Source organism: Dromiciops gliroides, chromosome 3 (genome assembly GCF_019393635.1).
Source record: "Dromiciops gliroides isolate mDroGli1 chromosome 3, mDroGli1.pri, whole genome shotgun sequence".
Lineage (NCBI taxonomy): Eukaryota > Metazoa > Chordata > Mammalia > Microbiotheria > Microbiotheriidae > Dromiciops > Dromiciops gliroides.
The window spans coordinates 445,926,831-445,938,369 of record NC_057863.1 but is presented as its reverse complement, the minus strand read 5'-3'; the positions used below and the strand labels follow the sequence as shown (position 1 = coordinate 445,938,369).

General features: G+C 38.1%; 1 protein-coding gene across 1 annotated transcript; it reads left to right on the top strand.

The window, feature by feature from the left end:
* The first annotated feature begins 943 nt into the window (after nt 1-943).
* Nucleotides 944-11,539, top strand: G6PC2 (glucose-6-phosphatase catalytic subunit 2). The gene is made up of 5 exons (XM_043998970.1): nt 944-1,161; nt 1,968-2,077; nt 5,212-5,323; nt 8,169-8,284; nt 11,028-11,539. Exons 1-5 carry the CDS (start codon nt 944-946, stop codon nt 11,537-11,539), a joined length of 1,068 nt encoding a protein of 355 aa, XP_043854905.1.

Below are 11,539 nucleotides of genomic sequence, written 5' to 3'. Positions count from 1 at the left end.
AACTCTGCTTATGGTAACACAGCTAGTGTCTGAGTCAGGATTTTAACGGAGGTGGTCCTTCCACACTATTCCCTGCAGCCTGTAAAGAAACAATTAAGCAACTTTTCCTTTTAAAGCAGCTAGGTGGTGCAGCAGATAGAGCACCAGACCTGGAGTTAGGAAGACATCTTCCTGAGTTCAAATCTGGCTTCAGACTCTTACTATAGCAACAACAGACACTTGCTAGCTGTGTGACCCTGGGCAAGTCACTTAACCCTGTTTGTCTCAGTTTCCTCTCCTATAAAAATGAGCTGAAGAAGGAAATGGCAACCACTCAAGTATCTTTGCAAAGAAAACCGCAAATGGTGTCATGAAGAATTGCATACAACTGAAACAACAAACTTCCTTTTAAAACAACATAAAACCTGGAATTAAAAAGCTATTTTCCTTGCCTTAGGCATCTTTTAGTTGAACATTTGTTACTTTTTTCCTGCTCAAAACCCCAATAAATAAACTGATAACCATATTCTATTTGAAATTAAAATGCCTAGCTTTGAGGTCTCATTGACATATGGTAATGACTTTCATATTCCTCTAGTCAAGCATAGAAAAGTAAATGTCCGACCTTCAGAGAAATGAACTGTGCAAAAACTGCAAGCAAACATGGTCCAACTGTTCACGCAACAAAAAGAGGGTTGCATAAGACATGCATTGTCCCCCAACCCCACTTTCCCCATGACTTGCTGCAGATTAGCATGTACTTCAGAGCCTCTTTTCCTCCAATTAAAATCATAAACAGACAGGCTTTTCACCAGCAAAAGGCCAACGTGCCTCCCCCACAGATGGGCAGAATCACATGTTGTGATCACAGCCAGACACGCCACCTGGGTACCCTATAAAAGCAATGAAAACCATTACATTTAGTTTCCAATCTCTTTATGTCCAGAATTGTTTTCTTTTAGGAATGGATTTCCTTCACAGGAATGGTATTCTCATGATTCAACATTTGCAGAAGGACTATCGGGCTTACCATGATTTTCTTAATTTCATGTCCAATGTGGGAGATCCTCGTAATATTTTTTCAGTTTATTTCCCACTATGGTTTCAGCTCAATCAGACAGTTGGAACTAAGATGATATGGGTGGCTGTCATTGGGGACTGGTTCAACCTTATATTTAAATGGTAAGGCTTTTTTTTCTTTACCCTCTAAAATCTGTTATTCTTTAGACTGTAACTTTTAGCTCAGCTTAAAGGTTTCAGAATACATGCACTATATTATTAGGTTTGGGAAGCAGTCTTAGTCACATAGCTATTTCACTCCAGAAGAACAGGACTTAGAAGTGCATGGACTTTCACAGTTAAGATACTTCCCCAAACCCACTGACGGATTTTGTGACAAAATCAAAGGAAGGACCCTTCCCTGAAGTCCAGGTGGATGACTTCAACAAGATTGTTTTTCTTCTCTTCAAAATAATTTATGCTTCCACCACATAACCACCCAGTGAAGGATGAACCTCATAGTCAGGAAGACATTCATTAAGGACCCACTTCTGACAAATATTTGCTGAGCCTGGGCAAGTCCTTTAACCTCTCAGTACTCAGAAATCTTTTTAAGACTATAAGTTGCAGAGCAATTACTGATCCAAAATGGCGGTCCAAGTTTCCTGACTGGGAATTTCTTATGCTAATGAAATCATAAGGCCAGCCCCTCCCAAAGAAATATAGCCACCTAAAGATGGCAGGGTGCTTAAGTAAGGAAGCTAAACTCATTAATATTGCAAGTGGTGATGTAAATTAAAATGACTGATTAGCCCTTGTCAGTATGGTAGGAGATGTCCTAGAACCCAAGATTTCTTCAAAAGCTCTGTACTTTTGCTTCCTTGGCTATCTCTTTCTTTGGGGCATTTTGTTTGGGGAAGGAAATTTTACCCTAAGAAATGAAAGTTGAGTGTATGGTACATATGTATTTACTAATTTTTTTAATGTAGGATTTTATTTGGTCATCGCCCTTATTGGTGGGTACAGGAAACTCAGATCTACACAAATCACTCAAGTCCGTGGCTTGAACAATTTCCCACAACATGTGAAACTGGCCCAGGTAAGATATTTTTAGTAGTTTCAGAAAGATGATGAAGGCAATGATTTCAACCTGAATTGGAATCCTGACCCTGTCACTAAGTCACAGTGTGATCTTGACTAGGTCCCTCTACCATTATATACCAGTTTCTTCATCTGAAAAAATGAGGGGTTAGATTAGAAGAGCCCAACTAGCTATTAATAATCTATAAATCTGTGAATAATGAGTTCATATTTATATCACACATTATAGTTTATAAAGTACCTTCCTCACAGCAGCCCAGTGAGGTAGCTAATACAAATATTATCACCCTCATTTTGCAGATGAGAAAATTGAAGCTGAGAGAAGGTGACTTATTCAAGGTAACATGATAATAAGCAAAATCTGAACTTGAGTCCACAACTTTGGATTTAAGGACCAGTGTTCTTTCTCTTGTCCTAACAGCTAGTACCACATTGGATAATAAGTGGAATGATCATCTAACAAATTATTATGGGGCTATAGTTGGGAGTTTAGAATAATAACTGGCTCATTGTAAATGCTTAATTAATTCCTTTTTGAATTAAATTGAATAAAGAAAATAATCTGGGCAAGAATTCTTAATATTCCAATGTGAGTCATAAAGATGTTCTGGTGCAGGACAGGTGTTTTTTAATGGATAACCAAGCTCTGTTGCATTAACCACAAAAAATGAAATATGATGATATTATCCAAATAATTTTGTCATTTGGGCATTTACTTAGCAACACAGCAGTGGGCTGCATCCTTTAACAACAGCTAACATTAATTCCCAGAACTACAGTGCAATTCTAGAAATGTCAATGTGCATGCTGTTGAGCAATTTTCAAAGGCTTTATATAGGTCTTCTGAGAATATCATTAATGGCTAGAGAATGGACTGTCACACACAGTATTCCTACAGGAATGATAAGGGTTTTCTGGTATTCCCATTAGTAGGAAAGAATGTGTCTGATCTCAGAACAATTTTTGCTAAAATTTCTCATCTTTCTTCTCATGTATATGCAATGCATGAATAGACTTCTTTTCTACAAGACCCTACCATAATCTGAATGTAAACACTTTAGCCAGGATCTTGAGTTCCTGTCTACAGGAATGATGTTTTTTGGTTCTTTGTTTGGGGGGAAGTAGTCAAAAGAGAAAATAATGTTACATTGTTTTTAAGTTATAGAATTATGTTGTGACATATAGATAGATAAATACAGATATATAGATATAGATATGTGTGCACAATGTTAATGCTATTGGATACACTAGACAAGACTAGAGAGGTATAGATGAAAATGAGATGGACTTAAAGTCAGAAAGTCCTGGGTTCAAGTCCCTCTTCTGACCTCTACTGATTATTACCCTGGGCAAATCATTAGACTACTGCGTTTCAGGAATCTTTATAAGACTGTAAATTGCAGAAGAGTTACCAATCAGCATTGATAGTTGGAGTTTTCTTACTGGGAGTTTCCTATGCCATGAAATCATGGACTTGACCCCGCCCCCCTGCAAAAAAGTATGAATTACAGGGAAATTGAAATTTCCTTTTCTAATAGACTTACTTAAGTCAAATTGATTTAATTAATTACATCTTTGGCCTAAATACTATGACAACCCTTCTTGATGGATGAGAATTGAAATATTTTCATATTAAAAAAGTATCTAATAAACCACTTAAACATGGGTTATGCTTTTTTTCCCCCACTTCATGTGTAAGTTGTTTGGAACACCTACAAATCATGATTTGGTTCCCAGGTTCCCTCATTTTGGTATGATTGATACTAGTCTCATCTCTGCATCCTGGAAGCAAGAAGTTTTGTGCTATGGAGCAGAGGAGGGAGAAGATCATTTTCTTTAGGAACAGGCCAAGCCCAAATTCGGGCGGGGGGATAGAATTTGCCTTTGGCACCTTCAGCCATCTCTCTCTCTCTCTCTCTTTCTCTCTCAATGATTCTTAAACCCTTTTTTGTGTGTGCTCCATAGATCCCTTTGACAATCTGGACTTTAATGGATTCCTTGAAATAATATTTTTATATTCATAAAATAAATTACATAGGATTACAAATAAAACCAATTCTACTGAAATAGTTATCAAAATTAAAACCAAACAAATAAATTCATGGACCCTAGGTTAAGAACCCCCACACTTAGCGTACCTTTCCTAGATCTTCAATTATCTCAGATTATCTTCAACCTCTCATCTAGACCAGTAACTTTCCTCAAAATGGCCTGCTTCCTTGTCTTTTTCTTTACCCAATCAGAACTCCCATTCTTTCTTTGTAACTGCTGCTCTCAGCTAGGTGTTAGTAAGAGTATAAGCTGATTGGACATTTAGGTATTTGTGAATGACAGAGAGAGAGAGAGAGAGAGAGAGAGAGAGAGAGAGAGAGAGAGAGAGAGAGAATATGAATGAATTTCTTCTAATCAGGTGATAAAGCAAAAGAAAAACATTTAGACACTTGGAAAGGAGTGATATTTAGGTTCAGGAAAGCCACAGTGTAGAAAAGCTGACCTAGGTATCTTTTGCCCAGGCAGGAGCTTCCCTAAGTTGTTCCCCTTTTCATGGTTTCTTTTCCTTTTTCCCTTTTATACCTCATAGTTCTCTAGATGTGCCAGATGGCTACCATGGCAACAAAGCCAAGACTCTGGTTATATGGGGTTGCCAAGGGACAGCTGTTTGTGTGTACAGGTTATTTGCAAGTGTCCATTCCTTGTAATTTCTATTCACCATTTGACCTGTCCACTGTAATGGAAATGGACCAATCCCACTCCTCCAAAGGGATGTGCTTTGATTTCTCTCAAATTGAAGTCAATGGAAAGATCACTTGAATGCAGGTGGCTACAGATATCGGCTCTTGGCCATTTCTGAACATTCAGGCTTATCAGAACTGATTAGCTCAAAAGTCAGGACATTTTGAGAAAAAAATAACATTTTTTTAAAAGTCTGAATCAGTTTGGCTCAATTCCTACCCTCTCCCACCTTTCATTGGCCTATTTGGGGAGAGGTCACTTTGTCCCCATTCTAGCTTTCAAAAATGTATTTAAAGTACTGCAGCATTTCCCCTGGCTGAGTTATTAGCAATTTTCAGCATTCTGTTCCAATGTTCATTTCTAAAACTTCTTAAATGTATTTGTTATTTACTGTTATAGGAAGTCCATCAGGTCATGCTATGGGATCATCTTGTGTCTGGTATGTAATGGTAACAGCTGCGCTGAGCTACACTGTGGGTCGAATAGATAAATCATCAGTGACTCTACACAGGTCAGCTTTGGATTGGTTTCTGCAGCATTTCATTTGAATTGGATGTTATTGAATAAAGCACATTTGCTTTCATTTATCCAGGCACAATGTACTTGTAGTTGTTGAAACACATTTATTTATTCTGGGTCCTCAAACCCCAAACAGCAACATGAATGGAAGATTTACATTTTGAATTAAGATAACCCTCTAATTAGCTCGTGGTCATTGTCTCAACAGTGTTGGAAATTTTCCATTGATAAATGTCCTGTTCTAGATGCCTTTTTGTTACCATAACATAATTACCATTTTTAGTGGCACATAAATAACTTCTAAAAATATACAAGGACTTATTTTGCATGTAAATTCACTCTTTAAGAAAAGCTGGAAGTTTGAAAATGACTTTCATACTCTCTGAAGGCGTCTGTTTACATATAATTATGCCTGCTTTTTAAAATAGTTCATATTTTTTACATTTAAATAGTTACTTCTTGAGTCCAAAGAAATTGGTCAGATGTCATCTTTTTTTTTAATTTATTATTATTATTATTTTTTTTAGTGAGGCAATTGGGGTTAAGTGACTTGCCCAGAGTCACACAGCTAGTAAGTGTTAAGTGTCTGAGGCCTGATTTGAACTCAGGTCCTCCTGACTTCAGGGCCAGTGTTCTATCCACTGCGCCACCTAGCTGCCCCTAGACGTCATCTTTTAAATGTTTAGAAATGTATTTAAAATAAAATATAATTCATTTTGATGCCAGTTAGTCTTAACCAGTGAATATCAGGGAAAATCTTTAATCATTCCTAGTATATAATCTGTCCAGCACATAGATGTGAATGTTCTCCAATCAGTCTGCACATGAAAGGGGACAATCTTCCCCTGGAGCCCTATTTGCTGGTGATCTCTTTATATTATCATTTATAAGAAGAAGTTAATTCTATCTGACATAGATACATAGGGACCTAGAATCTAAATTTCTGACACTTCCCTATGCCTTTTAGTTACAAAGGGCATGTCTTTTTTTCAGAACTTTAAATCGCACGTTGGAAGAAATCATTCTATACATTCTATAATCTTTACAATACTTATTATAGCCTCCCTGGGATGTTTTGTTCATTTAATCTTTTAGCTGCATTAGTTAGCCCTGACAATTGCTAATAATTTAGATCCATTTAATCTTTTAGCAGAATAATTTTACAATAATTTCACTTACTAATGAACATTTTCCAAGTCCCAGCTGATGACACACTTTTTGGAGAAATACTGAGTATTAGCACAGGTCCTGGAACATAGTAGATGTTTAATAAATGATTGTTGATTGATTGATACTTCAAAAATTTCAAAACTATCTCAGAATCTCCCCAAAGTTTCCAGTAATGCCATCTGACTTGTTTGTATTCGTATAGCAGTTGAAACTTAAGGTATTCATAATTTAGTTAGTGCAAAAACATCAAGAAAGATGTTATAATTCCATGTGAATAATAATTTACATTCACAAAATATCATTCAAGTGGAGTTTTAGCCAAAACACATATTTTGTCTGTAGACTCACTTTGAGCAAATGAGACTAAATCTGAGAATACTTTGTCTTTTGACCAAGTTTTCCTGGTATATTTTTCAGTGATTAGAATTTAATTCTTATGTATCATACCCACTAAATCCTTCCTATTTTACAAACCACTGGTAAGAGTTTATGACATTTTATATAGCTCTTTAGAGTTTCCATATAGCATCTTATTTGATCCTTATAATAGCTCATTTTACAAATTGAAACTGAGACTTACTCCAAGGTCATATAGAAAAAAATAATCATTTATTAAGTAGGTGCTTTACAAATATTATCTCATTTGATCCTCATAACCCTGGGAGTTAGGTGCCATTATGATTCTCATTTTATAGCTAAGGAAACTGAGGCAGACAGAGGTTAAGTAACTTTTCTAGGTTACACAGCAAGTATCTGAGAGAAGATTTGAATTGAGGGTCTTCCTGACTACAAGCCCTGTTCTCTATAAACTGCACCATCTGGCTGTGTATTGCTAGTAATGGGCTTACCCAGATCTTACCTCAGTTCTTCTGTCTCTAGTTACAACACTAGCTGTACCATTTAGCATGCTATCTCCCTTCCTTGCTTCCTTCTTTTAAGTCTCATTAATACCTAGTCTTTCCCCTTTCTAGAAGCAACTTGTGGTCGGAGGGCCATATAAAAGCCATTCTGGAACACCAAAGATATTCCAGAAGTCACTTCTGGAGATATTATTATTATTATATCATAAAACTTCTTCTTCTTCTTCTTCTTCTTATTATTATTATTATTATTATTTACATGTAACTGGAAGTTACATGTAAAGATAATTTTCAACACTTGTTTTCATAAGATTTTTCGTTCCAAATTGTTCTCCCTCCCTTTCTTCCCTCCTCCCCCTCCCCAAGACAGAAAGCAATCCAATAGAGGCCATATATGTACAATCACATCAAACATATTTCTGAATTAGCTGTAGATATTTTAAAGAAATTACTAGGGGCAGCTAGGTGGCGCAGTGAATAGAGCACCAGCCCTGGAGTCAGGAGGACCTGAGTTCAAATCTGTCCTCAGACACTTGACACTTACTAGCTGTGTGACCCTGGGCAAGTCACTTAAACCCAATTGCCTCACTAAAAAAAACAAAAACAAAAACAAGAAATTACTGCCTTTTCTCAGTGTTATACTATAAAAAGGAATGTTTTTAGCATCATGGCCTACTAGTAAGCTTCATATAGAAACTTGCTGTACTTGTTTTCAAATCTGATATATCACATGGAAATAGTGCTTTAAATAAAATAACATAACCTCTTGCAATTTTTTTTATATGTGTATTTGTCTTTCTATCACAGACTTACCTGGTCATTTCTTTGGAGTGTTTTTTGGCTGATTCAAATCAGTGTCTGCATCTCCAGAGTATTCATAGCGACACATTTTCCTCATCAAGTTGTCCTTGGAGTCATTGGTGGTAAATATGATCACTTTTCTTTCATTTTATCATTTGAAAGTTTCAGCGTCATCCCTCGGCCACGTGTCATCAGATTCTCACTGGGACTAAAAGGGGGGTGTTTGGTGTTTATATTCCCTTCTCTAAGTCCTAGCTTCTTAACCTGTGGGTTGCGACCCCATATTGGGTCATGTAACTGAATGTGGGGGTCGTGAAAAATTTGGCAAACTAAAAGGTTATATATACGTATTTTATAAACCTATGTACCTGGGGTCACATAAATATTCTCAGGTGAAAAGGGGTCACGAATGGAAAAAGTTTAAGAAGCCCTGGTTTAGGCCACTGTTGCCATTTGTATATAGCATGATTCCATAGAATGTGAAGAAGTCAAGCATACCTTTCTGATTTTCTAACCTATATACTTGCTGTGTATGTAAACCATTGCTTTAACTTGGATCTTTAATGTTTGGGTACAGGGTAGAGTCAAGGATGGTGCCCTGAATGCACCCCCTACCATCCTGGGACAGTGCCACCTGTGCACACTCATTCATGAGTTGATGAGCTTCACTGAACAGCTCCCCATTATTGCTGAAACTGCTACTTGTCAAGACTGGATTTTTCATTTAGCTCCAAAGAGCTAAAGATACAGCCCCGTGTAGGGGCAGCTAGGTGGCACAGTGGATAAAGCACTGGCCCTGGATTCAGGAGGACCTGAGTTCAAATCCGTCCTCAGACACTTGACACTTGCTGTGTGACAAGTCACTTAACCCTCATTGCCCCGCAAAAAAAGGAAGAAAAAAAAGATATTGCTCTGTGCCCTTCAAGTGCTCAGTAATTTAATGACATATAGAATTTGAAATATTCAATGAAATTTATCTTCATTGTGGCATACTGGAAAAAAGGACAGTCTTGGAGTCAGGATGACTTGGGATCAAATCCACCCTCTGACACATACTACAGGAAAATAACTCACCTCTCAGTACCCTGTGCAGTACTCTAACACTATAAGTAGCAGATGAGGTACCAATCTGCATCAAGAGAAGCAGTGTGGCATGGTAGATAGAATGTTAGACTGAGGATCTGGATATCTTGGTTTGCATTCTGCCTCTCATACTCTCTTGAAAGAGTGCTGAGCTTGCCAAAAAGACCTGGGCTGAACCCTCCCCTGACACTTGCAAAGGGTGTGTCTGTGAAACCATGGCTAAAACAGTTCATCTGCCTTAGCTTTGATTTGGCCTTCCATAAAATAGGGACAATAATTGATACAGCATCTACCTCACAGGGTTGTTGTGAGGCTTAAATGAAATAATATACACGAAGTGCTACCCAAACCTTAATGCATTTGGTAAACATCAGCATCTAAGTTGCTCAATGGATAGAGCACTGGGCTTGGAAACAGAAGGACTCCTCTTACCAAGTTCCAATCCAGCCCCACACACTTACCAGCTGTGTGACCCTGGGGAAGTCATTGAACCCTGTTTGCCTGAGTTCCTCATCTCTAAAATGAGGCTGGAGAAGGAAATGGTAAACTACTCCATTATCTCTGTCAAGAAAACTCCAAATGGGGTCACACGGACACAACAACAAACATCACCACCACCATTATCACTGGAGTGTTTCCCCACTAGAAGTTTCCCAAAGTGATCAACACAGATGTACACACACACACACACGTATGTGCGTGCACATGTCAGAACATGTGCTCTGCTTATAGTGAGAAGCTTGTTGACCCTGAATGAATGAAAAATATGGCTTAACATTGGTGGTTAAAATCCCAGAATGGCAAATGTATTTATTGTTGGGTTTAGAAATTGTGACAGCCATTGCTTAGGAAAATAGGTTTGGGAATAATTAGTAGATATACTCAAAGGCCACAAATCATAGACTAATAGACTATTAGAACTGCAAAGTACCTGAGACATCAACTGGTTCAATGCCCTCACTTTTGCAGATGAAGAAACTGATGCACAGAATGATGTGCCTTGGCCGAGTTCCCAGGTGTAGTGAATGGTTGGAGCAGCTCCTTCTTTCTTAAAAGCAGTCATGGAATACATGGCATGTTAGATCAGGAAGGAACCTTAGTGGGCATGTAGTACAACCCCCTCATTTTGCAGGTATGGGAATTGGGGCCCAGAGAGTTGAGTAACTCTCCCAGAGTGACTAAGCTAACAAATGGCAGAGTTTGGACATAAGCCTACTTTCCCAATTCAAGCTTATTTAAAAAGCATTTATTAGTGCCTACTATGCACAAAGCACTGTGCTTGATGTTTAGTCATTTCAGCCATGTCTGACTCTTTGTGACCTCATCGGAGTTTTCTTGGCAGAGATAAAGGAGTGTTTTTCCATTTCCTTCTCCAGCTCATTTTAAAAAGGGTTAAGTGACTTGCCCAGGGTCAATAAGCTAGTAAGTGAGGCTGGATGTGAACTCATGAATATTAGCCTTCCTGATTCCAAGCCCAGTGCTCTATCCACCATACCACTGCTAAGTGATGGGGATCCAAAAGCAAAAAAAAAAAAAAAAGAAAAATTGTCCCTATCCTCAAGGAGTTTGCATTTTACTATGAGTACACAGCAGACTGTTTGCTTTTAAATCTAGTAGTGTTCTTTCCACAAGGCCATACTATTTCTCCTAGAGCATGATTTCTGGCAAGGACTTTGTATCCCTACTACAGTGCCTAGCACATAGTAAGTGCTTAATAAATATTTATTGGTTGACCAAGAAAAAAGGGAAACTCACTTGGAGTTTCTTGTGTCTGATTCATAGGCATGCTTGTGGCAGAAGCGTTTGAACATACACCCGGAATCCAAACAGCAAGTCTGGGGACATACATCAAGACCAATCTGTTTCTTTTTCTTTTTGCCCTTGGCTTTTACCTATTTCTCAGACTTCTTGATATTGATCTCCTGTGGTCTGTCCCCAAAGCCAAGAAATGGTGTGCCAATCCAGACTGGATCCACATTGACACAACTCCATTTGCTGGCCTGGTGAGAAACCTGGGGGTTTTCTTTGGATTGGGCTTCGCAATCAACTCTGAAATGTTCTTTCTGAGCTGTCGAGGGAAGGACAGTTATAAGCTGAGTTTCAAATTGCTTTGCATGATGACTTCACTGACCCTCTTGCAGCTGTACAACTTTGTTAAGATCCCAACCCATTCTGAGTATTTGTTTTACGTGTTGTCTTTCTGTAAAAGTGCATCCATTCCCCTGGTTGTGGTTGCTGTGATTCCTTATTGCATACATGTGTTAATGAGGCCAAAGGAAAAGAAGATTAATTAG

Coding starts and splice junctions, on each gene's coding strand:
- G6PC2 (XM_043998970.1), top strand. CDS start 944: ATGGATTTCCTTCACAGGAATGGTATTCTCATGATTCAACATTTGCAG. Junction 2,078..5,211: donor AACATGTGAAACTGGCCCAG/GTAAGATATTTT, acceptor TTACTGTTATAG/GAAGTCCATCAGGTCATGCT. Junction 5,324..8,168: donor TCATCAGTGACTCTACACAG/GTCAGCTTTGGA, acceptor TTTCTATCACAG/ACTTACCTGGTCATTTCTTT.